Here is a 23,236-nt window from a genome sequence, read left to right as displayed (position 1 = left end):
TGCTTAAGTCACATGAATGGAGAGAAATGCACACATGTTTGTTAAACAGAAAGGATGTTAAAGATGTTCACGTATGTTTTGGTTCAAACCAATCCAAGCGCACAAGTCGTGACGTAAACATTGTCCCTATAATGCCACAAGAAAAAAATTAAGTGGTGAGCTAAAATAGACCGAAGCCTCTGAAATTTACAATTGCTGACCTTATGTCATCACATCAGCGATTTCTCCTTATCTGGATCGTGAGAACAAATAGAAATGAGCCTTGTATGGACCGCAGGCAGATGAATAATGAATAATTAATTGATCTGTGTTTTAGGGTTGGACTTCACCCATTATAAAAAGGACTGGAATCAAGAGGCCAACTTATCAGACAGGCCGAGGGTGAGTATTGTAAAGGAGATACTTATGATAGAATTATATTTTGTTTACCGTCTTCATGGTTTAGGAAAGGATATTTATAAGGTGTTAAGTGGTTTCTAAATTTTATTTTCCTCTATTTCGTTTGCAACAGATTTAACTAAGCATCTTGTGAAAGGGGTTAAAACAGGTGAGATGACACCAAGAAATCTTTAATTACTTTCATGACCAAATCTTATTTTCTAAACATGTAAAGTCTCAGTGAAATCACTCATTTGTACCGCACAGGTTCCAAGATGGGTGACGCTCTAATGGCGGAGTTTGGGGTTGCCGCTTCCTTTCTGAGAAAGTCAGATAAGGAGCGCCTGGAGGCTCAGACTCGCGCTTTCGACATAAAGAGGGAGTGTTTTGTGCCTGACCCTGAGGTGGAGTACGTGAAAGGAACAGTCACCGTCAGAGATGGAGTCACAGCCACCGTTGACACTGAATATGGAAAGGTATAGTGCAAACACAATGTCTACCATCCCATTGTTGTATACAGTGGATTAAATGAGTTCAAACAGCACAATAATACAATAAAAATGTGTCCTTTTGTAGACCGTAACTGTGAAGGAAGAAGATGTCCACCCTCAGAACCCGCCAAAGTTCGATAAAATTGAAGACATGGCTATGTTCACCTTCCTCCATGAGCCTGCTGTGCTGTTTAACCTCAAAGAGCGTTACGCAGCATGGATGATCTACGTGAGTAAAAAATGCATATCTAAAAACCCTCTCCTGCATGAAATCTTCTTTCTAGTCCAATAAGAATTTAACCTGTTTTTATGTATCTCTGTCCACAGACCTACTCAGGGCTGTTCTGTGTGACTGTCAACCCCTACAAGTGGCTGCCAGTGTACGATCAGGCCGTGGTCAACGCCTACAGAGGAAAGAAGAGGACTGAAGCTCCTCCTCACATCTACTCCATTTCTGACAATGCCTACCAGTACATGCTGTCAGGTGTGTTTAGCTCTTTGTACATGTAATCTCTGACACCATCCAAACATTTAAAGAAAATGTCCTCACTTTGAAAATTGCTTTTTTGTTTTATTGTGTTTTTTTAATGTGAAGCGCTTTGTGACCCTGGTCTGCGAGAGGCGCTATATAAATAAACTTTACTTACTTACTTACTTACTTTAATCCTGCAGACAGAGAAAACCAGTCTGTCCTTATCACGTAAGTATTTCATATAAGACATGTCTGATTCCAACATGAAGAGCAGTTTTTATGTTGTTTGCATGTTCAGTTCACGTTTGTTTTTATTCTCAGTGGAGAATCTGGCGCAGGAAAGACTGTGAACACCAAGAGAGTCATCCAGTACTTTGCCAGCATTGCAGCTGCTGGTGGCAAGAAGGATGCTGCTTCGGAGAAAAAAGTAGGTTTAAAGCAGTTTCATTAAGATTTCATTATTATATATGCTGTACATCAAAAAGTAGGTATGGACTTTGGTGTCCTAAATTTTGCAACCAATAAATCCACAGGGCACCCTGGAGGATCAAATCATCCAGTGCAACCCTGCTCTGGAGGCTTTTGGGAATGCCAAAACCATCAGAAATGACAACTCCTCAAGATTTGTGAGTTCCATTATGACTCATTTGATTAGATGCACACCTTGTTTTTGTTATTGTGCAAAACAGTGCACTGAACCTGCAAACTTTCACCCAAGCCACTGATGTATCTTACCTCAACAAAGCTCGCAATTGAGTTTCGATTTAGTTTTTTTTAATGGATTAACAAAATTTTCCTTTTTCTTTCTTCTACCAGGGTAAATTCATTCGAATCCATTTTGGGATCAGTGGAAAGTTATCTTCTGCTGACATTGAAACATGTAAGTAGAGTGTGACATGAACATCCCTATTCATCAGCACCAGGGGTAGATTACTGCACGGGCACAACGGGCACAGGCCCAGGGGCCCAAGGGCTCAGGGGGGCCCTTAGCCAGAGATACTGATAGTAATTTTTTATGTTGCATAGTCAAAGAGCTCAGTCACTGATGTCAATAACTGGGTCCAAAAAGGAATAGCCTAAATATAAATATAAGGATACTCATTAAAATGTAACAAGATGGAAATCATCATGGGCCCCTCAACTAGTAGGGGAGAAATACAAAAGCAGGTTAAAAACAACAGCATTAGTAGCTCTGTCTAAGGGGCTTCATGAGGGGCCTTGAAGCACATACAGAAATAAGCTTTCTATGTGTGAATTCTAAATGTTTCATAAAAAGTAGCTATCCACCCTGAATCTGTTGAAATGGGCCCCTCCATCATAGAACATGGGTCTGCAGACCCATCTACTATACTATTTGATGGGGGCGGAACCTGAATGGGGGCGGGACCTGATAAGCCTTTGGCTTCTTCCGTCTCCCTTCGGACAACACAAAGTATGATGTATGAATATTTGCAAGAGAAAATTGTATTGTGTATTGTGTGGAATTGTCCGAAAGAATAATAAATAAATAAATAAATACTGTTTTTACAGTTGCAGAGTAAAGAAGAGTGCTGCTTGTTTAAGAAAAATCTGTAAAATAATGTAGCCTCTAAAATTTCCTCTCAAAGTGCACCAGATTGATGGATTTTACTTTAAAAAGGTAAAAAAAAAATCCGGGGGGGCATGCCCCCGGACCACCCAACAAGGTACAGGGTCCCTCCAACAGTATCCCAAAATCCTGTGGGAAACACTGACTTCCTTAATATGTTTTTGCCATTAATTGTTTGTATCTGTGTGGAAAAGTCAGTGTACCTGACTGGATAGGGACGAGTGGGGGGCCCTTTAAGAGTCTGTGCCCAGGGGCCCATTATCTCATAATCCGTCTATGATCAGCACAACCCTGGGAGAATGTAGACTAACATCTCATTGTCATTTTCTATCAGATCTGCTAGAGAAATCTCGGGTCACTTATCAGCTTAAAGCTGAAAGAGACTACCACATCTTCTACCAGATTCTGTCCCAAAAGAAACCAGAACTACTGGGTGAGTACTGGATGATTCAGACTAATTTTACCCTAAAGAAGCGTCACAGACACACAGAATGAAACTTTTTTTTCTTTGACAGAAATGCTGCTAATCACCGCCAACCCCTATGACTATGCCTTCATCTCTCAAGGAGAGATCTCTGTCACATCAATTGATGATTCTGATGAGCTAATGGCAACTGATGTAAGAAATATTCAGTTCAGTGATGTATTTATCAAAACCACAGGTTACCTACAACAATACCTTGAATTTAATCTATATTTGTGATGTACACTATATTTTGCTGAAGGAAGCTTTTGATGTCCTGGGCTTCACCCAAGAGGAGAAGAATGGCATTTACAAGCTGACTGGGTCCATCATGCATTATGGAAACATGAAGTTCAAACAGAAAGCGAGGGAAGAGCAAGCAGAGGCTGACGGCACAGAGGGTAAAGGATCTTCAGAACGATAACAGTTTACTATTATTCCGTTCCAACAAGAGCAAAACTTCAACCGATGTGTGCCTTTGTGAAACAAATTATGTAGTAAAAGCTTTTCCTATACAAAATTGAATTACAGATACAGACAAAGTTGCATATCTGATGGGCTTGAATTCTGCTGACCTCATCAAGGGCCTCTGTCACCCAAGAGTGAAAGTGGGCAACGAGTGGGTCACCAAAGGTCAAAGTGAGCAGCAAGTAAGTTAAAAAGGGAGGGACGCCACTGCAATCTATTGGGGTTTTGAAAGATTAAGGGAGTTTCAATTTTAATGTAATTCATGATTTTATGCAATTATCTAGGTGTATTACTCTATTGGTGCACTGTCCAAGTCGGTGTACGAGAAAATGTTCAACTGGATGGTGGTGAAAATCAACTTAACTCTGGAGACCAAGCAACCTCGCCAGTACTTCATTGGTGTTCTGGACATTGCTGGTTTTGAAATCTTTGATGTATGTGCCGGACATTATATGAGCATGCTGCATTTGACATACTATATGCGCATAAGCTGATGTAAGAAAAATATGATCTTCTCTCACACATTTTTTTTTAAATGTACAGTTCAACACCTTTGAGCAGCTGTGCATCAACTATACTAATGAGAAGCTGCAACAGTTCTTCAATCACCACATGTTTGTGCTGGAACAAGAAGAGTACAAGAAGGAGGGCATTGTTTGGGTCTTCATTGACTTTGGCATGGACTTGGCAGCCTGCATTGAACTCATTGAGAAGGTTGGTTCAGAGCTTTTGTTTTAAGGATTTATGTAATAATTTAAGATTTGCTTTCTTAAATGTTTACATTAAATTAATTCTAATGTATTGCCTTTTTCAGCCCATGGGCATCATGTCCATCCTTGAAGAGGAGTGCATGTTCCCCAAAGCCAGTGATGCAACATTTAAATCCAAACTATATGACAACCATTTGGGTAAAAGTAACAACTTCCAGAAACCCAGAATTATCAAGGGAAGACCAGAGGCTCATTTCTCCCTGGTTCACTATGCTGGCACTGTTGATTATAACATCGGTAACTGGCTGGTGAAGAACAAGGACCCATTGAATGAGACCGTGGTTGGACTCTTCCAGAAGTCCACAATGAAGCTACTGCCTGCTCTGTTTGCTGGGTATGCTGGCGCTGATTCAGGTAAGGGATTTTTGACTGCAATTTTTTTTGTCCTTTAATGGTGAACAAAGGTGAAAATGACAAGAATACAATAAATGTCTCACTTCCACACAGAGCAACCCAAGGGAGGGAAGGGAGCAAAGAAAAAAGGTTCTTCTTTCCAGACTGTGTCTGCACTGCACAGGGTAAGATATGTCTTAAGGTTTGGTATATATTCCCTTGTTTTGGTAAACACAACCTGTTAAAATTGTATTGTGTTCATCAACAGGAGAACTTGAACAAACTGATGACCAACCTCAGGTCAACTCACCCCCACTTTGTACGCTGCTTAATCCCCAATGAGACCAAGACTCCCGGGGCGATGGAAAATCCTCTGGTCATGCACCAGCTGCGCTGTAACGGAGTGCTGGAAGGCATCAGGATCTGCAGGAAGGGATTCCCCAACAGGATCCAGTATGGAGACTTCAAACAAAGGTACTGTAGATGCAAAAGTTAGAAACATATCTCACTACATCTACAATGACACCATGGTCAAAATGTTCCTCTGGTTTTCTTATATTCGACTTTATTTCAGATACCGTATCCTGAACCCAAATGCCATCCCTGAAGGACAGTTCATTGACAATAAGAAAGGAGCAGAAAAACTGCTAGGCGGTCTGGATATTGATCATGAACAGTACAAACTTGGACACACAAAGGTAATGCGCTAATTACATTTTTTATTTTAGTTTTATTTAAAGGCAATCAGATTGATGTTTCTTGTATCTTTGCAAGGTGTTCTTCAAAGCTGGTCTGTTGGGTGCTCTTGAGGAGATGAGAGATGATCGTCTCGCTCTCATCATCACTGGAATTCAAGCAAGAGCCAGAGGACTTCTCGCCAGGCTTGAGTTCCAGAAAATTGTTGAGCGCAGGTTGGTGTATTACTTTCAACAATTACTTTAAAAAAGCAAAGTACAGAACAATTTATTCTGGTTAACTTATGTTTTCTGCAGGGATGGCTTACTGGTGATCCAGTGGAACGTACGTGCCTTCATGGGTGTCAAGAATTGGCCCTGGATGAAGATGTACTTCAAGATCAAACCTCTGCTGAAATCCGCTGAGAGTGAGAAGGAGATGGCAAACATGAAGGAGGAGTTCCTAAAGCTCAAAGAGGCTTACGCTAAATCTGAGGCCCGCAGGAAAGAACTGGAAGAAAAAATGGTCAGCCTTGTCCAAGAGAAGAACGACCTGCAGCTCTCAGTCCAATCTGTAAGATCAGTTATTCAGTTTGCTGAAAATTTTAAGTGATGAATAATAATGTGTTCTATAACAGAAATTGTTGAATCCACTGTCCATAGGAACAAGACAATCTTACAGATGCCGAGGAGCGCTGTGAGGGTCTGATCAAGAGCAAGATCCAGCTTGAAGCCAAATCAAAAGAGCTGACAGAGAGACTGGAAGATGAAGAGGAGATGAATGCAGAACTGACTTCCAAAAAGAGGAAGTTGGAAGACGAGTGTTCAGAACTCAAGAAGGACATTGATGATCTGGAGCTGACACTGGCTAAAGTGGAGAAGGAGAAGCATGCCACTGAGAATAAGGTAACAAAGTATTTTCACTACTAGCTAAAGAACATACATTTGACCAGAAGAGGTTTACTAACTAAATAATGATTTAGGTTAAAAACCTGACTGAAGAAATGGCAGCTTTGGATGAAATCATTGCTAAGCTGACTAAAGAGAAGAAAGCTCTCCAGGAGGCTCACCAGCAAACACTGGACGACCTCCAGAGTGAGGAGGACAAAGTCAACACTCTGACGAAGGCCAAAGCCAAGTTGGAGCAGCAAGTCGATGATGTGAGTACAACTTTATAAATATTCATTAGAGGATTAAATAACAACCAAGGGATTATGTAATACATCTGTTTTCTATGCTTTGAAATAGCTTGAAGGTTCTCTTGAACAAGAGAAGAAGGTAAGAATGGATCTTGAGAGAGCAAAGAGAAAGCTGGAAGGAGATCTAAAGTTGAGCCAGGAAAGCCTTATGGACCTGGAGAATGACAAGCAGCAACTTGAAGAGAAGCTGAAAAAGTAAGTTTAGAGGAAACCAGAATTTAAGATGTTTTCTAACTGACCATTATCTGAGGTTAAAGCTGGCCAACTTAGATAAGCCTGTCTAATGGTAGTTTTTCCCAATCAAACGTAAGAAAAGTGGGGACAACTTTCTAAAATATACCACTCTCAACAGGAAGGACTTTGAGATAAGCCAACTTCAAAGCAAGATTGAGGATGAACAAGCACTGTCAGGCCAACTTCAGAAAAAACTAAAGGAGTTACAGGTCAGCTGAAATAAACACAGACTTTATGTTGCTAATGCAAATAATCGTATACATTGTTCATTATTTAGCATTCTCAATGGAAATTGTTATATTCAGGCCCGAATTGAAGAGTTGGAGGAAGAGCTGGAAGCAGAGCGAGCTGCCCGAGCCAAGGTGGAAAAACAAAGGGCTGACTTGGCCAGAGAGCTGGAGGAGATCAGTGAGAGGCTGGAGGAGGCCGGAGGGGCCACTGCTGCCCAGATTGAGATGAACAAGAAGAGAGAGGCTGAGTTTCAGAAGATGCGCAGAGACCTTGAAGAGTCCACTCTGCAGCATGAGGCCACTGCTGCTACACTTAGAAAGAAGAATGCAGATAGCGTTTCTGACCTGGGAGAGCAGATTGACAACCTGCAGAGAGTCAAACAGAAGCTAGAGAAAGAAAAGAGCGAGCTCAGACTGGAGCTGGATGATGTTGTGTCCAACATGGAGGGGGTTTCCAAGTCCAAAGTGAGTAAAACAAACAAATACCCCAAGGAGACTAAGGCTTGCTCTGTTGATGGTTTTTTCCCAGGGTTAAAGATTTCATAATGACAGAGTTTCTAATTTTCAGACAAACTTGGAAAAAATGTGTCGCACTCTTGAAGATCAAGTGAGTGAATTGAAGACTAAAACTGATGAAAGCCAGCGTATCATCAATGATTTTACTATGCAGAAGGCAAAGCTTCAAACTGAGAATGGTAAGAAAAATCTATGAATAAAAAAAATACACACTATTTAAGACAAGAGAAAACATTTCTTCCTTAACAATAGGTGAGTTTGGGAGACAACTGGAGGAGAAGGATTCCTTGGTCTCTCAGCTGACCAGAGGGAAGCAGTCCTACACTCAGCAGGTTGAAGACCTCAAGAGACAACTAGAGGAGGAAGTCAAGGTATCTTAATTGACCGAAAACACAGTTTGCAGTCCTTACATTAATTTGACACTATGTCTATAACAGCTCATACTATCACCTTACAGGCAAAGAATGCACTTGCCCATGCAGTGCAGTCTTCTCGCCATGACTGTGATTTGTTGAGGGAGCAGTATGAGGAGGAGCAGGAAGCCAAAGCTGAGCTCCAGCGTGGCATGTCCAAGGCAAACTCTGAGGTGGCTCAGTGGAGAACCAAGTATGAAACTGATGCTATCCAAAGGACGGAGGAGCTTGAAGAAGCAAAGTAAGGATGCAGTAAAATTGTAGGACAATAGAGGATTACCCAACTAAACCTTTAAGCATGAATAAACCCAGTTTGAACCAGTTCCTGAATTATACCATGATATTCCCATTTTATCTTTAAGGTAAATATTTTATATTTTTATCTTTACCTTTAGGAAAAAGCTAGCTCAACGCTTACAGGACGCAGAAGAAGCTGTTGAAGCCTCTAACGCTAAGTGTGCCTCCCTGGAGAAAACCAAACACAGGCTTCAGGGTGAGATTGAAGATCTCATGGTGGATGTGGAGAGGTCAAATGCTGCTGCTGCAGCTCTTGACAAAAAACAAAGAAACTTTGACAAGGTAATGGGAGAAAGAAACACAGCAGCTCAGGGAACTTTGAATTAATTAATCAATAATAAATCTAACACTGATCACATTTTAACTAGGTCCTGGCTGAGTGGAAGCAGAAGTATGAGGAGTCCCAGAGTGAGCTGGAAAGTGCCCAGAAAGACGCTCGTTCTCTCAGCACTGAACTCTTCAAACTGAAGAACTCTTATGAAGAATCTATGGATCATCTCGAGACCATGAAACGAGAAAACAAGAATCTCCAAGGTCTGGGGGAAATAAAAAGAGGCTTTTTGTGGATTTAGGGATTCTTTTGGAGCCATTATGGTGCTAATCTGTATTTATTGTTATTTTGTTCACAGAGGAGATTTCTGACCTGACTGAGCAACTTAGTGAGGGAGGGAAGAGCGTCCATGAGCTGGAGAAGATCCGTAAACAGCTGGAGCAGGAGAAGGCTGAGATACAAACTGCTCTAGAGGAGGCTGAGGTGGGAGTTCATGAGTATATATTTCTTCTTATACTCATAGCCCTTCTTATAAGAACAGGCATATTAATGAAATAGACTGTTAATACAGGGGTCTCTGGAGCATGAAGAAGGCAAGATTCTTCGAGCTCAGCTTGAGTTAAACCAGGTGAAGGCTGACATCGAGCGTAAGCTTGCTGAGAGGGAGGAAGAGATGGAGCAGGCCAAGCGTAACAGTCAGAGATCTGTGGACACTCTGCAGAGCTCCCTGGAGTCTGAGACTCGCAGCAGAAACGAGGCTCTCAGGGTGAAAAAGAAGATGGAAGGAGATCTCAATGAGATGGAGATCCAGCTGAGCCAGGCCAACAGGCAGGCAGCAGAGGCTCAGAAGCAGCTAAAGGGGCTCCATTCTCATCTGAAGGTACCATAGAGGCTTGAGATTCATTGAATTGCTTTTTACCATTGAATTTTTTTTTTATTTGAATTACATTTACAAAAATTCTTCTTTAAACAGGATTCCCAGTTACAGCTGGATGATTCTCTTCGTGTCAGCGAGGATCTGAAGGAGAACATTGCTATTGTGGAAAGGCGCAACAACCTGCTGCAGGCTGAACTTGATGAGCTGAGGTCTCTGGTGGAACAAACTGAGAGAGGTCGTAAACTGGCAGAGCAGGAACTGCTGGATGTCAGTGAGAGAGTTCAGCTGCTGCACTCTCAGGTTTGTCAAATTATTATATCATTAGGGCTGTAACGATACAAAATTCACGATTCCATTTGTATCACAATTTTTGACCCACGATTCGATACATACAACTTAATGTAACATTTAATAAACTAAATTATGTTTAAAAAATTATTGAAAATTACAGACTAATAACCTGAGCACAATGTCAATGTCCCTTTCATAACAATATTGTAACGAATAATAGAGGCCAGCAGACAGACTTGTTTTTGAATACTTTTGCAGAAGTATTTAGACTACCAGATAAGAAATGGAACAGGCCACATACAAGGCCACTTCACACTTGACACACTTTGCATTGTCACAGAAAAACTGAACTGTGCTGAACTGATCTTAAAAGCTGAAGCAATCAGATTAAAATTGACTGTGTATTGGACTGCAGCTTCTTAAAAAAAAGATATATATAAAAAAAAAAAAAAAGAACAAAATCATCATCATCAAAAAAAAAAAAGTTTTTTGTTTGTTTTATTTGAATTTGAATTTTCTGTAACAGTAACTGTGTATCTGAATCAGAATCTGATGAAAATGGGGGCGGGACCTGATAAGCCTTTGGCTTCTTCCGTCTCCCTTCGGACAACAACAAAGTATGATGTATGAATATTTGCAAGAGAAAATTGTGTATTGTGTGGAATTGTCCGAAAGAATAATAAATAAATAAATAAATAAATAATAATAAATAACCTTAACAGATTTAAACACAAAGAACAATATAAGCAGCAAGAATAAATAAATAACCAAAGATATAACATTTCTCTCTTCTCTATCACAAAATAATACTGTTAAAAAATAAACAATATTGAACTGTGCTGTGAACCAAAAATCAAGTTAGAAAACAAAGCTACAGCTACCTTCACCAAACCTTTTATCCAAAACGTAAGAAAAAATAATTAAAAAACACCGCGATGGGGGATCGTGGCTCTGTGTATCGCGATTCTCGGTTCGATACACATATCGTTACAGCCCTTTATATCATAATTTCATTATATCCACGTTGCATACTGTGTTCACTAAAAATATTCATCGTAAACCTTTGATTCTGTGCAGAACACAAGCCTGTTGAACCAGAAGAAAAAGCTGGAGGGAGACACAGTCCAGCTTCAGAATGAGATGGAGGAGGCAGTGCAGGAGTGCAGAAATGCTGAGGAGAAGGCAAAGAAGGCCATCACTGATGCTGCCATGATGGCAGAGGAGCTGAAGAAGGAGCAGGACACCAGCGCTCACCTGGAGCGTATGAAGAAAAACATGGAACAAACCATCAAAGACCTGCAGCATCGCCTGGATGAAGCTGAGCAAATAGCCATGAAAGGTGGCAAGAAGCAGATCCAGAAGCTGGAGTCTAGGGTGAGTGACACCGATGTTTTCAGATGAGGATATGTTGCTGGGCTTGTCTGACACTTTAATGTTGTCATAGGTAAGGGAGCTGGAAACTGAGGTGGAAGCTGAGGCAAAGAAGGGTGGTGACTCTGTGAAAGGAGTCCGTAAATATGAGAGACGCCTCAAGGAGCTTACCTATCAGGTACATTGTAATTGATCTTCTTCATTCATTCATATTCATTCCCTGTATCAGTTGTAAAAAGTAATGCATGATTCTGCTTATTCAACTCTGTGAAGACTGAAGAGGACAAGAAGAATCTGTCCCGTCTGCAGGACCTGGTGGACAAACTGCAGCTGAAGGTCAAGTCTTACAAGAGGACTTCAGAGGAGGCTGTAAGTACAGGTGTATTCGGATATTACAGATGGACCTTTTTCTCCCTTATTCTTGAAATACTTACCAATACCAACTAATCAACAGGAGGAGCAAGCCAACAGCAATCTAACCAAGCTGCGTAAACTGCAACATGAGCTGGACGAGGCGGAGGAGAGGGCTGACATCTCTGAGTCCCAGGTCAACAAGATGAGAGCCAAGTCCCGTGATTCTGGATCCAAGGTCAGTGAACCAACATGTGTTGGACATATTTCTGTTTTTTACACTTAGTACTTATAGTAACAATGCTGTTCATTTAATGATTGTGAACCTAATTATTGTGATCCATTGTTTCACACAGAAGGGAAATGACCAAGAGTGAAGCTCTCAGCATGAACCTTCGAAGACTCTGCATCAAAGAGGCTCAAAGGGCCTTCAAACTGTAACTAAGCATAAGAAAGAATAAAGCAAAAGTCAAAAATCTAAATTGCTCTGTTTTGATTTATTTGATTTTTTTTATTTACCTCGAACAATCAACATTATTTATGAGGAAACAAATCTGATAAAAACACAAGCACAACACAACATAGATAAAGCCTCCAATTATATCAAAGTACAAAAAAAGGATAAGTTCGAGATGGTGTAGGCATAAGCACAATGCTTATATTTTCCTGCCCCCACTAATCTCTGTAAGATGGCACAAGAAAAGAAAAGAAGATGAGGAGTCTAAATGTTAAAATGCCGTTTTAGGGCCCCTGTGAGTAAAAAGAGTATAGAGATGGTGGGATGGGGGTCTTGGCCAGGTCTGCCTTGAAAAAGATCCCTAATATCTGACTGGCCCTCCCCAGCTGCCACCCAGCTATCCAAAATGATTGGATATCTGCACATTCAGAGGCAGAACCTTAGTTGAAAACCTACTGTTTAATGTAAAATGGTAAATGAATGCTATTCTGACGCCTATGTTTCTGACTTGAGTCACTTTCAAGGACACATAGTACACTTGAGAGCAGTTGATTTGGGACGGCTTGTGCAAATAGAGACAAAAGCAGTGTCCCAAATCAGTCAGTGGTTAAGGTCAGGGTGTACTAGCGCTTTTATGCAAGTACTGGTCATGGGTTGGGTTAGGGTAAGTCTCCAGGAAATTCATTTTAGTCTTTGTAAAGTCCACAAAAGTATCCTTAGACAACATGTGTGGGCATGCACACATAGCCTATTCATGCAACCCCTGCATTAATCAGTGCCTCACTTGAATTGTCCCACTTGGGCAGCCCCAGTCCAAAGGACACACCACTGTTGCTTGTACCATAGCTCGATAGCCTGTAGGGGGCTAAATCAGTGTGTCAAAAGCAAAAGCAGAGGAAGTACTTCAACAATTGGACTCCTGTGTTGTAGTAGTGACAAGTGTGAAGTAGTGACAAATAACACCAGCAGTGCTGCACTTTAAAATTATATTCAATGTGAAGTTTTTGTTGTGTTTAAACAAAAATAAAAAACAGGCCTTTTTGACCCTAATAAAAAATGAAACAAAAAAATAATAATTATATTTAATGTAAACGATATTGAAACCTTCCCTTGCAGGAACAATGCAGCTGAACATCATGTACAATAATGTAAAATAATTCATGAATATGATGCATGTTACGTGCACAAATCAGTTATGTGTGATGAAAAGGAATTTCAGACATATAAATATCAAACTATAAAATGTAATTTAAGATGAAATGCAATGAAGGTAGAGAAGTAATACAAGACCAAGTCCATACATTCATGTTTTCTTCACTTGAGCATAGATATCCTCTGGGCCATCAGCAGCCTGTGTTAATCTATTGGCTTTCTGGGACACTTTGACCTGTGCATACAGAGTGTCCTGCTCCTGTCCTCTGTCCTGCAACGAGTCAGACGATGGCGGTTGAGGTCTCAGCTTAGAGAAGTCAATCTCTCCATAATGGATGTCTTCTTTCTCTGCTGCCCTGGCTGATTCTTCGGCTGTTAGGCTCTGTGAAAAATTAGAACAAACGAGAAACATTGTGAAGTGTTACTAGAATTATTTACCCAAGTGTTTGAATAAAAGGATTTGAGTCAGGCTTCTTCAAATGCAGGTGAAGTTTACTTGTTTCAGCATACAAGGGAATCAATCAATGCATCACAAGTCTTACATTGTTAAGCATACATGGATTGAGACCAAGATTGAACAGAAATAGCAGAGGTTATATGGTCCAAAAAATGTGTAGGCGTATACACTCGGTTTGTGTGTCCAGCCCTTGTTTTGCTGGCGAAAGCAGAAATGTTTTTAATTAGGTAGATATTCCCAGAAATTCATCTCAGCACAGGTGTTATCCTTCATACAATGTCTGATAACAGAATATGGGAGTCATTTCTTCTCAACCACTGTGCACATGAATGCGTCATACCTCTGTATGTGCCAAACTCTTATTAGGCAGTTTTCTTCTTCAAGGCTAAACAACAAGTTTGTCTTAGCAAAACACTTTGGGGCTGTTAGGTTTACTGGGACAAAGTTCAGCAGGCAGAAAGCATGTATTGAGCATTAAAATATTATACAATCATAAGGCAAATTAAATTCTGTTAACAGAAGAGTTTCATTTATCTTCTCCGGTGCAGCTCATTGTGTCTCTCGCTCAGCTCAAACTGTTTTATTAAAGTGATAATCAGCCGAAGAGTCTGCTTTAATTGGAAACAGTAGGCCTAGTATGTGGGAATAATGTTGACTTCAACAAAACATAAATCTCATGTATTTGTAAATACAACAGTGGTTAATGTGTGTTGCTAACAGGATGTTTTGTCACATTTCCTGTGTTTCTTCATATTCACTCAGGAGGAACCTGTTTAATCCAGACAAGACCGTATGAGTTCTGTCAGTATCAAGAATTAAGAATTAGAAACATATTCATAACACACTTTGCTTCACTGTACATTCAAATCTATTTTTTCTCACCATTGTCTGTTGTGAAGTTGAAGATTTTAACTTCAACCACCTGGAACACAACATATAAAGCCTTTGTTAATTAATAACAAGTTTGAGTACATCAGTTACAAAGTCCATAGATGCTGTTTAAAAAACGTAAATTAAATACAGACAACGACAATGATTAATGATACAATTATATTCAATACTTAAAGAGAGAAAATTCACAGCTTTTAGGATTAGAAAGCGAATCCTCGATCAGCCTCAGTCTTTCACCCACTGTTTAAGACCACGTTTAATGTAACCAGAGCCGGACTGTTCTTAGCAAGGCAAGTTCAGTACTATTCTGAGGCTCAGGAAAACAGAATTGTGTCTGTGTAAAACTTACCAAATGGCGACAAGCACACAGATGAACACGATGATCCCAATGATCCCTCCAGCGACTGCCCCCCATGGTGAAGAGCTTTCTCCTATAGAGGAAAAAAAATGTAGAAGTAGTTAAGCCAGGTAGATAAGTAAAGTTAATGAGAATGATGGCTGTCAACCAGCTTTCATGTAAAGGTCACCTTGATCTCATATCAGTATTTTGCAAACACATTTTTCCAGATGCAAATAAAGTTTGTCACTTATGTTTGCAGACTTGCAGTGATTTTTTATTATTTTTTTATTGTATAATAATTTGTGAGTTTGTCAGCAGAGATATTGATAAAGTATTTTCTTAAATGCCGTATGATTTTGCCCTCATTTACAGATCTCCTTCCTGTCTCCTATTTTCTTAGGCATTTATTTTGTGAGATGCCACGTTTTCATAATTACATTTATGCAGACATGACTTTATTCAACAATAATTGTTCCTATTTCAAAACTGGATGTAGTATAGTTCCATGTTAACCTGTTATAGACAGATTGATCTCTGCTGTTTGGTTGCCGAAATCGTTTGTGGCCACACAGTAATAAACGCCTCCGTCTGTCACATTGAAGCTGTAAAACTGTCCTTCAGATACAGTCATGGCTCCATCTTTGCTGTTCTTGAACCAGGTGAAGCATCTGACTGGAGGCTTGGCTCTGCTGGAGCAGGTCAGGTTCACCCAGCTCCCTGCTGACACCAAACCTGACGGACTGATGGACACTGAGGTGTCTTTAGGAGCATCTGAGGAAAATGTGGGATTCACTTTACTAATTAAAAACCGAATCATTGTGTGCTGACAAGATCCAATAACAAACTGTGGTTGTCTTACATGAAACACTGAGAGTCTTAGTCTCCTCTGCTGTCTTCACGTCTTCTCCTTCATTCACAGTGTATCTGGCAGAACAGGTGATGTTGTTTCCATCATGTCGGTCTGACAGTGTGATGGTCTGCTGGATTTTAGTGGTGAAGGTTCCATCTGTGTTTTCCTCTACGTTGTTGTGAGGGTCTTGTTGGAGATTCCAGGTGAGTTGAGGAGGGGAGTGTGGACAGGGAGTGAGAGCTGAACAGGTTATAGTGACAGACACCTTCTCCTTCATATCACCTGAGATCTCAATGCTGGGCCTCCGGGGAGAATCTGGGGTTACAAATAAAACACAGGTTATACACTGACGATAAATGTGAAGGAGTGAAATTCATGAGAAGATGTTATTCCATTCAACATGCATGTATTTTCTTTACCAGTAACATAATGAATATAATATTTAATATAAGAAGTATGAGTAGTGGCAGACTGTAACTGATACTCTTGATCAACCTACAGTATACTTTTAGTTGTACAATTGAGATGAGCATCACTATGCTTGCTGTCATGCCTCCATTATAGACTGATCAATAAAAACAAAAGCATTTTACCTGTAACTTTTATTTGAAGAGGACCACAATTAGCTGTTGCCCTGTATGGCTCGCTCTCAATCCTAAAGAAGTAACTGTCTGTATAATTTGTGAGTAAACTGGAAAATAAAGTGGTGCAGTTTTTCTGACTAAGGTCTCCAGTAATATTCATTGGATATATGTTATTTGTCCCACTGCTGTTGAAAATCACATTTTCTGGAATGGCTTTAAATCTGGGATCACTTTTAATCCACACTCCGATTATTTTTCTTCTGGAGTCAAACAGCTCTTCTGTTTTAACTCTAAAGGTGCATGGGATTCGCAAACAAGATCCACTCAGTGCTTCCGTCTCGTTTGGTGTAGTAATGAAGAGAGATGGGGGGTGAGGACAATCAGCCAAAGCACCTGTAGACCAGACTCATGATTAGTAAAATATCTATGAAGAGAAAAGTCACGATACATAAAATACGACACATTAGCAGCTTGTTTCCTGTCCTATTAAGAGTTTCTCCACAAACCATTTGTTTGCTGTAATGACAAACTGTTGCATGAAACACTGTAACTCTATATGCTCTGGTGTTTCTGGTTTTGTTCCAGCATGAAGTCCAAACTGGGAAACGATGAAAGTGTCCAAAATAAAAAGTGAGTGAACAACCGGCTCACCTGAAACAAAGAAGACACTCAGTAACATGTTGGCTGTCAACATTTTCACAGACGGAATCTGCTCCCTGGATTTGGAAACACAATTACAGTTTTTTTTTCAGATATCAATCTTTTACAAAAAAAAAAATAAGTCATGTTCTTTTAAAGCTACATCCCTCCCTACTTAAAATTCCCACCAAGAGTTTTTGCCTGTACAACCAGAGCTCACAGGTTTTTAAATGTAGTGATTAACAACTTCTGTAGTTCAAATTGATTTAATATATAACATTTTTTTAAAAACTCTGGTGGTTTTTTTTTTCCCGATTAAGAACGACTTAAAGACGTAAATATAAACAACACATCTGCCAGCTCAGTACATGAAGAATCGGAATATGCAACACAAATTGAATCAATAAAATGTTTCCTTACTGAACGAGCCCACGGCTGAAAAAAAGAAGTGTTGTGATTTTAGAGAAAAATTAGGCGATTTGTTAGAAGAACTGCAACAAGAAAACAACTGAAACCTAGCTGCTGTAACACGAGAGAAAGAGGACTTACTCTTTACGAAATGCACAAGGTTCACTTTTTTGGGGGTTGCCAGATATCACAAGACTAAAATAGTGCAGAAATACAGGAAGTTTTTTCCTCACTGCTCACATCCTGTGCAAGAAAGTCAAGTATTACAACAATCTGTAAATCTCTAAGTTTCAGATCAATAATTCATTCTCAATTACCTTTTCTTTAACAGTATTCATCGAACGCCATTATATCATCGTATGGCTATCTCATTATAACACAAATCATACTATTAATTGGATATTTGAACAGGTGAAGGTACAAACTATATGCAATTTCCACATAATTTACATTTTTGACGACTGCTGCTCTATAAATAATACCACATCAGTGATCAAAATGCTTCCTAATGTGTGACAGACTGTTTTTTTTCATTTAACACACTTCACATGCATGTAATGGAAATGTATTACATGGTCTAAGAATGATTTTGAAATCCGAAGAAGAAAACTAAATAATATGGTGCAGTAGGACAATAGTTCAAAAATGAGATACTTTGGGGCACTCCGGTGGCGTAGTGGATAGAACGCGTACCATATTGGCACGGGCCTTCGTTGCAGTGGTCGCGGGTTCGAATCCGACCCGTGGACCTTTACTGCATGTCATCCTCCCTCTCTCTCTGTCTCCCCATTTCAACTCTGTACTATCTAATAAAGCTTGAAAATGCCAAAAAATAATCTAAAAAGAAAAATAGATACTTTATTATAGAAGAGCTTTTTTACTTTCGTGCAACACTGAATTTAACAAAAGAACGAACAGCAAGAGAAACTTCACATCAAACTTTTATTCTCACCCAAGTTTGGGTTCATGGTTTAAGTAAGTAGCATAATTTAGTATATACTGATATGGAAACAAGCTGCACTTTATTGTAAGGGGCAATATAAAAAGAATTATGGAGTAAGAAATGAATGCAATGGAGAAATAGCAGTGTGTTGTTCCATCGTTCAGACATGACATCGTCCTCCTCCCCGACTGACTGATGATGACAACCCAGCCACTGTGTTGACATAGTCTGCTTCTTCTGTGTCCTCCTGTGTAAATTAAACAGGACAACATTGGTGTTAGTTTTAGCCTTGGGAGAGCTGTCAAGAGTGTCAGTCGCTGAAAAGCTCTGAGCAGGTTTTACAACAAAAAAAAGACATATAGCTAATGTTACAATTAGCATTTGGGTCAAAGCGACTCGCAACAGCCGGTTGTGCATTCGAGCAGCAGAATAAGAGCTTCAAAGAACTAGTTCAAATTCACACACACACACACAGACACACACACACACACACACACACACACACACACACACACACACACACACACACACACACACAGACTACTAAGCCTCCCACATCACCATCACACAATGTTCATCATATCATTCCAGGGTGATAATACGTCAATGTTGTGTTTATAGCGTGTTTGGTTGCATCCAATTGACCAAAAATGAATTCACAAAGTCTTAAAGCTGTTTTGAACTAATTTTTGATTTAACAGAGACAATTAGGCTATGTTAATTATTTATGTCGTTTTTATCTGTGATTTTATCATTTGGAGTCAAGTTTCTGGTCCCGTGATGAATTCAACTTTATTATTCACTGTTCCTTCAGCTGCTTAATGCTTCATATGTTGAAGTGTATAGGTTCAACCTACCCTCCTTTCATAACCTTCCTCAATAACCACATTCAGCTCTGATATATCAAGAAACACTGTGATCTGCTGTTGCTCTAATGTGCTGTGTTTCTCTGTGTTGGTCTTGTGTCAATGGCTGGTTGAAACACTGGTCTTTAAATGTCTTTGAAGAATTATTCCTAAGTGGTTTTCGGGAATCTAAATCTGACTTGGCAAATAATTCGTAGGCAAGACATTTGTGTGGTGTTTTAAAGACTTACAGATGGTCAATAGTGATATACCTCTCCTCATCTGGTAGCTTACCTTCACTGGTTCTGTGGATCGTCTCGATCGAAACCAACTGGAAGAAAAATAGGTGGGAAGTTTTTTTTTTCATCATTTAAAATTCACATTTAAAATTAGGCAAATTTGTCTTTCGATGCAGAGCAGTTCATCTCACCACTCAAGGACGACCAACGAAGTGATGAGAGCTATGATTCCCAGGATCTTCACTATGGCTTGAACACTAAGCAGATGGGATGGTTGATCACCTGTAACACGACAGTTTGGTCATTATCTGCATAATGGAAGATTTGCAGAATTTCCTTAAAGCATCTCAAATCTTTACTCCTGTATACCTTCAAATATCAGCTGACGTCCGGGTGAGAACTGAATGCCAAGATCATTTCTGCATCCACAATAGTACAATCTGCCTCGATGACTGTCTGTCACTTGAAAGCCATGCACCTCTGTATCAGCTTTGATCAGTTCCAGTCTGCCATCACGGACCATGAACCAGGAATATTCAACTACAGGAGGGTTTGCTCTGCAGGAGCAAGTTAGGTTCACTACGCTGTCAACTGACACTGGATCAGTGGGACTGACGAGCACCGAGGTGTCCCTGACAGAGTCTGGCAGATTGGACAAATGTGGAGATTTAAGATTTGTAGAGTGAGAGAATGAAGACGAGTACATGGTCAAATTAAGATAATAACAAATGTGACGCCTAGTGTAAGGTCAGCTGTCACGCTCTGCTGCAACAGCACACTCTGATGCTAAGTTAAAGGATGGAGTATGGTCTTCAGAACATCAATGGTCTTGCTACCTATCATGTTCATAAAACCAAATTAAATGAAGTGTTACATGAACCACTGACAGTCTTTGTCTTAGCATCTGTCCTTTATACAATGTAGAGAGTAAAGACGAAATAAAAATGTTGAATAAAGATGAAAAACAATGTAGAGAATAAACTCGACAATTCAAAACTGCGGTAAGGCTGGAAAGATGTCAACAGATTCAAATTCCAGGATCAACAACTCATAAGTAAAATTTTAATAAAACACAAATGATGCATCTTTGCTACAACCTAATTTTTACCGAAACCAGATATCCACTAAGCTCGATTTATAACTGCACTGGATTGTATAAGAGTGAAGGTATTGAATATTTTTTTGATTCGGTGTTGCGCTTATTAGACGGTCCCTGTGTTCTCATCTTACAGTACATAGAGAACAATATATGATTGGTCTTTATAGAGGACGAGAAAATTGAGTTTGTAGCCCATAATCTGCCGTACAATTGTTTTCTCTACCGTGGCTCTAATACTCTTCTGTACATTCATATCCTAGATAAACTACTTTATCCAACATAAATGACTCCTACTTCAATTCTGAATGAGGTATTTTTCTACGTTTACCTTTAATATACAGATGAATCTTTGCTGATGTTTGGTTGCCGAGATTGTTTGTGGCCACACAGTAATAAAGGCCTCCATCTGTCACATTGAAGCTGTAAAACTGTCCTTCAGATACAGTCATGGCTCCGTCTTTGCTGTTCTTGAACCAGGTGAAGCGTCTGACTGGAGGCTTGGCTCTGCTGGAGCAGGTCAGGTTCACCCAGCTCCCTGCTGACACCAAATCTGACGGACTGATGGACACTGAGGTGTCTTTAGGAGCATCTGAGGAAAATGTGGGATTCTCTTTATTCATTAATATGAAACCCTGCCGTCAGGGACAAGCCTCTGTGTGCCAAGATGCAAATCATATCGCTTAAAACTATCATTTGTCCGAGCCTCCATTAAGCTGATGAACACTGTGCTAAAGAATAATGTGCAATGAATAGGTTAGCTCTTCAGAACTAAGCAATGTATTCACAAGTTCTGGTGCAACATGGCAATATCTGTGCAATACACATATTAACACTGGCTCTTTATTCCTACACTGTCCATGTCTATGCAATGCAACCAAGTGCACTTTAACTTACAGACTACTCAGGAACTTGTTGCAGATGACGTACAAATGGTTGTTTGTTTTGAAAAATGGAAAAATGAATGCACTGCACAAATTTCCAATACAATACAGTTTAACCTAGCCTAACCTTACCTAATATAAACAGAATTAATAGGGTCCAATACAAACTGTGGTTGTCTTACATGAAACACTGAGAGTCTTAGTCTCCTCTGCTGTCTTCACGTCTTCTCCTTCATTCACAGTGTATCTGGCAGAACAGGTGATGTTGTTTCCATCATGTCGGTCTGACAGTGTGATGGTCTGCTGGATTTTAGTGGTGAAGGTTCCATCTGTGTTTTCCTCTACGTTGTTGTGAGGGTCTTGTTGGAGATTCCAGGTGAGTTGAGGAGGGGAGTGTGGACAGGGAGTGAGAGCTGAACAGGTTATAGTGACAGACACCTTCTCCTTCAGATCACCTGAGATCTCAATGCTGGGCCTCCGAGGAGAATCTGGTGATACAAATCAGAAACAGGGAGAATGCAGAGACAATGCAGAAACATTTGTAGATAAATTGCTTCAGAAACATTGTTGGAACAAAATTAGTTTTTCATTAAATCCCCATAAAACTTGCTTCTAAATTCTTAATATTTAGCTTAACATAACATAATAACTAAAAAAAAATTCAGCAAGTGTCATTGAAATAAATAAAAAACGTTTTATTTTGTTATTAGTTAAACCTTTAAATCTTGTGAGAACAGTATTTCAAGAATCATAACATAAAAGATTTACTGCTGAAAAACAGAACTCTCTTACCTTTAACTCTTATTTGAAGAGTATCACAAGTAGCCGATGCCCTGTACGGCCAGTTCTCAATCCTGAAGAAGTAACTGTCTGTATAATTTGTGAGTAAACTGGAAAATAAAGTGGTGCAGTTTCTCTGACTAAGGTTTCCAGTAATATTCATTGGATAGATGTTAACTTTACCACTACTGTTGAAAATCACATCGCTTGGATTCTTGTAAAAAAAGGGATCATTTTTAATCCACACTCCAAAGGTTTCTCTGCTGCCATTAAACTTTGGTTCCGTTTTAACTCTAAAGGTACATGGGATCTGCAAACAAGATCCACTCAGTGCTTCCATCTCCTGTGGTGCAGTGATGACGAGGTCTGCATCTCCAGGACAACCGGCAAAAGCACCTGTAAACCAGACTCATGATTAACAGCAGTACTAGTTTGCTTTATGGACTTTTTTTTCAACGTATATTGTTTTCAGTCTTTATTTAAAATGATTTCCAACAAGTAGACAATAACCTCCTCTTAATCCCCCATAAACCCCGACCCCAGTGCTGACCAAAATCATCTACAGTATGATCCCCAGAAGATCTCCAGGTAATTAAGTCTGTATTATCACAGTGACAAAAGGAACTCGGCCACAATACACTGCCCATAAAATAGGCCTACATTTATGAAGAAAAAAAAACGTTTTAACCTGAAATGATTCAACATGTCCTTAAATACAAGTGAGTGAAGAAACAGCTCACCTGACACAAAGAAGACACTCAGCAACATGTTGGCTGTCACCATATTCACACACAGGACTGCAGTCACACTAATCACCTGCATTTGCAAACAGAACAGGGCATCTCCTCTTTTTTTTCCTGCAGTATCATGTATTTAATGAAATATTTGTTCATAATGTCATGTCAATGCAGATCATAAAGACACATAATACAAATCTGTGGCTTAAAAGGCTGAGATGTAAAAAATTAATAGAATCATTCAAAT

At 39.7% G+C, this 23,236-nt stretch overlaps 2 protein-coding genes across 2 annotated transcripts; one reads left to right on the top strand and one right to left on the bottom strand.

The window, feature by feature from the left end:
* Window positions 1-653: 653 nt before the first annotated feature.
* LOC307268087 (myosin-6-like) lies at window positions 654-12,064 on the top strand (the record flags this gene model as incomplete). The annotated part of the gene is made up of 37 exons (XM_080050605.1): window positions 654-854; window positions 955-1,098; window positions 1,197-1,353; window positions 1,542-1,569; window positions 1,663-1,768; window positions 1,875-1,967; window positions 2,158-2,221; window positions 3,264-3,362; window positions 3,445-3,548; window positions 3,655-3,793; window positions 3,924-4,042; window positions 4,145-4,294; window positions 4,404-4,574; window positions 4,675-4,984; window positions 5,078-5,148; window positions 5,232-5,437; window positions 5,538-5,661; window positions 5,738-5,874; window positions 5,956-6,211; window positions 6,301-6,543; window positions 6,621-6,797; window positions 6,886-7,031; window positions 7,189-7,279; window positions 7,376-7,765; window positions 7,869-7,995; window positions 8,069-8,187; window positions 8,274-8,470; window positions 8,625-8,808; window positions 8,895-9,060; window positions 9,156-9,280; window positions 9,369-9,677; window positions 9,771-9,974; window positions 11,043-11,339; window positions 11,410-11,514; window positions 11,610-11,705; window positions 11,791-11,925; window positions 12,044-12,064. The coding sequence occupies 37 exons, from the start codon at window positions 654-656 to the stop codon at window positions 12,062-12,064; spliced, it is 5,811 nt and encodes a 1,936-aa protein (XP_079906731.1).
* Window positions 12,065-12,237: 173 nt separating this feature from the next.
* LOC307268086 (vascular cell adhesion protein 1-like) lies at window positions 12,238-23,052 on the bottom strand. Its single transcript, XM_080050604.1, has 12 exons — window positions 22,993-23,052; window positions 22,265-22,648; window positions 21,655-21,960; window positions 20,920-21,180; window positions 20,020-20,134; window positions 17,070-17,134; window positions 16,428-16,811; window positions 15,844-16,149; window positions 15,498-15,755; window positions 14,994-15,075; window positions 14,636-14,675; window positions 12,238-13,678 (listed from the first exon to the last, which is right to left on the bottom strand). Exons 1-12 carry the CDS (start codon window positions 23,033-23,035, stop codon window positions 13,448-13,450), a joined length of 2,475 nt encoding a protein of 824 aa, XP_079906730.1. The 5' UTR covers window positions 23,036-23,052; the 3' UTR covers window positions 12,238-13,447.
* Window positions 23,053-23,236: the final 184 nt, after the last annotated feature.

This window comes from Ammodytes marinus (assembly GCF_949987685.1).
Source record: "Ammodytes marinus genome assembly, chromosome: 21".
Classification (NCBI taxonomy): Eukaryota; Metazoa; Chordata; class Actinopteri; order Uranoscopiformes; family Ammodytidae; genus Ammodytes; species Ammodytes marinus.
Note: the sequence above shows the minus strand (reverse complement) of the source record. Positions and strands in the feature narration are given on the sequence as shown.

What these genes read in the sequence shown, in the direction of transcription:
- LOC307268086 (XM_080050604.1), bottom strand. Translation starts at nt 23,035, where the DNA reads ATGGTGACAGCCAACATGTTGCTGAGTGTCTTCTTTGTGTCAG. An exon ending in TCTTCAAATAAAAGTTACAG is followed by an intron (nt 16,150 to 16,427) that starts GTAAAATGCTTT and finishes TTGTAACCCCAG; the next exon opens with ATTCTCCCCGGAGGCCCAGC. An exon ending in GATCAATCTGTCTATAACAG is followed by an intron (nt 15,076 to 15,497) that starts GTTAACATGGAA and finishes TTTCCTCTATAG; the next exon opens with GAGAAAGCTCTTCACCATGG.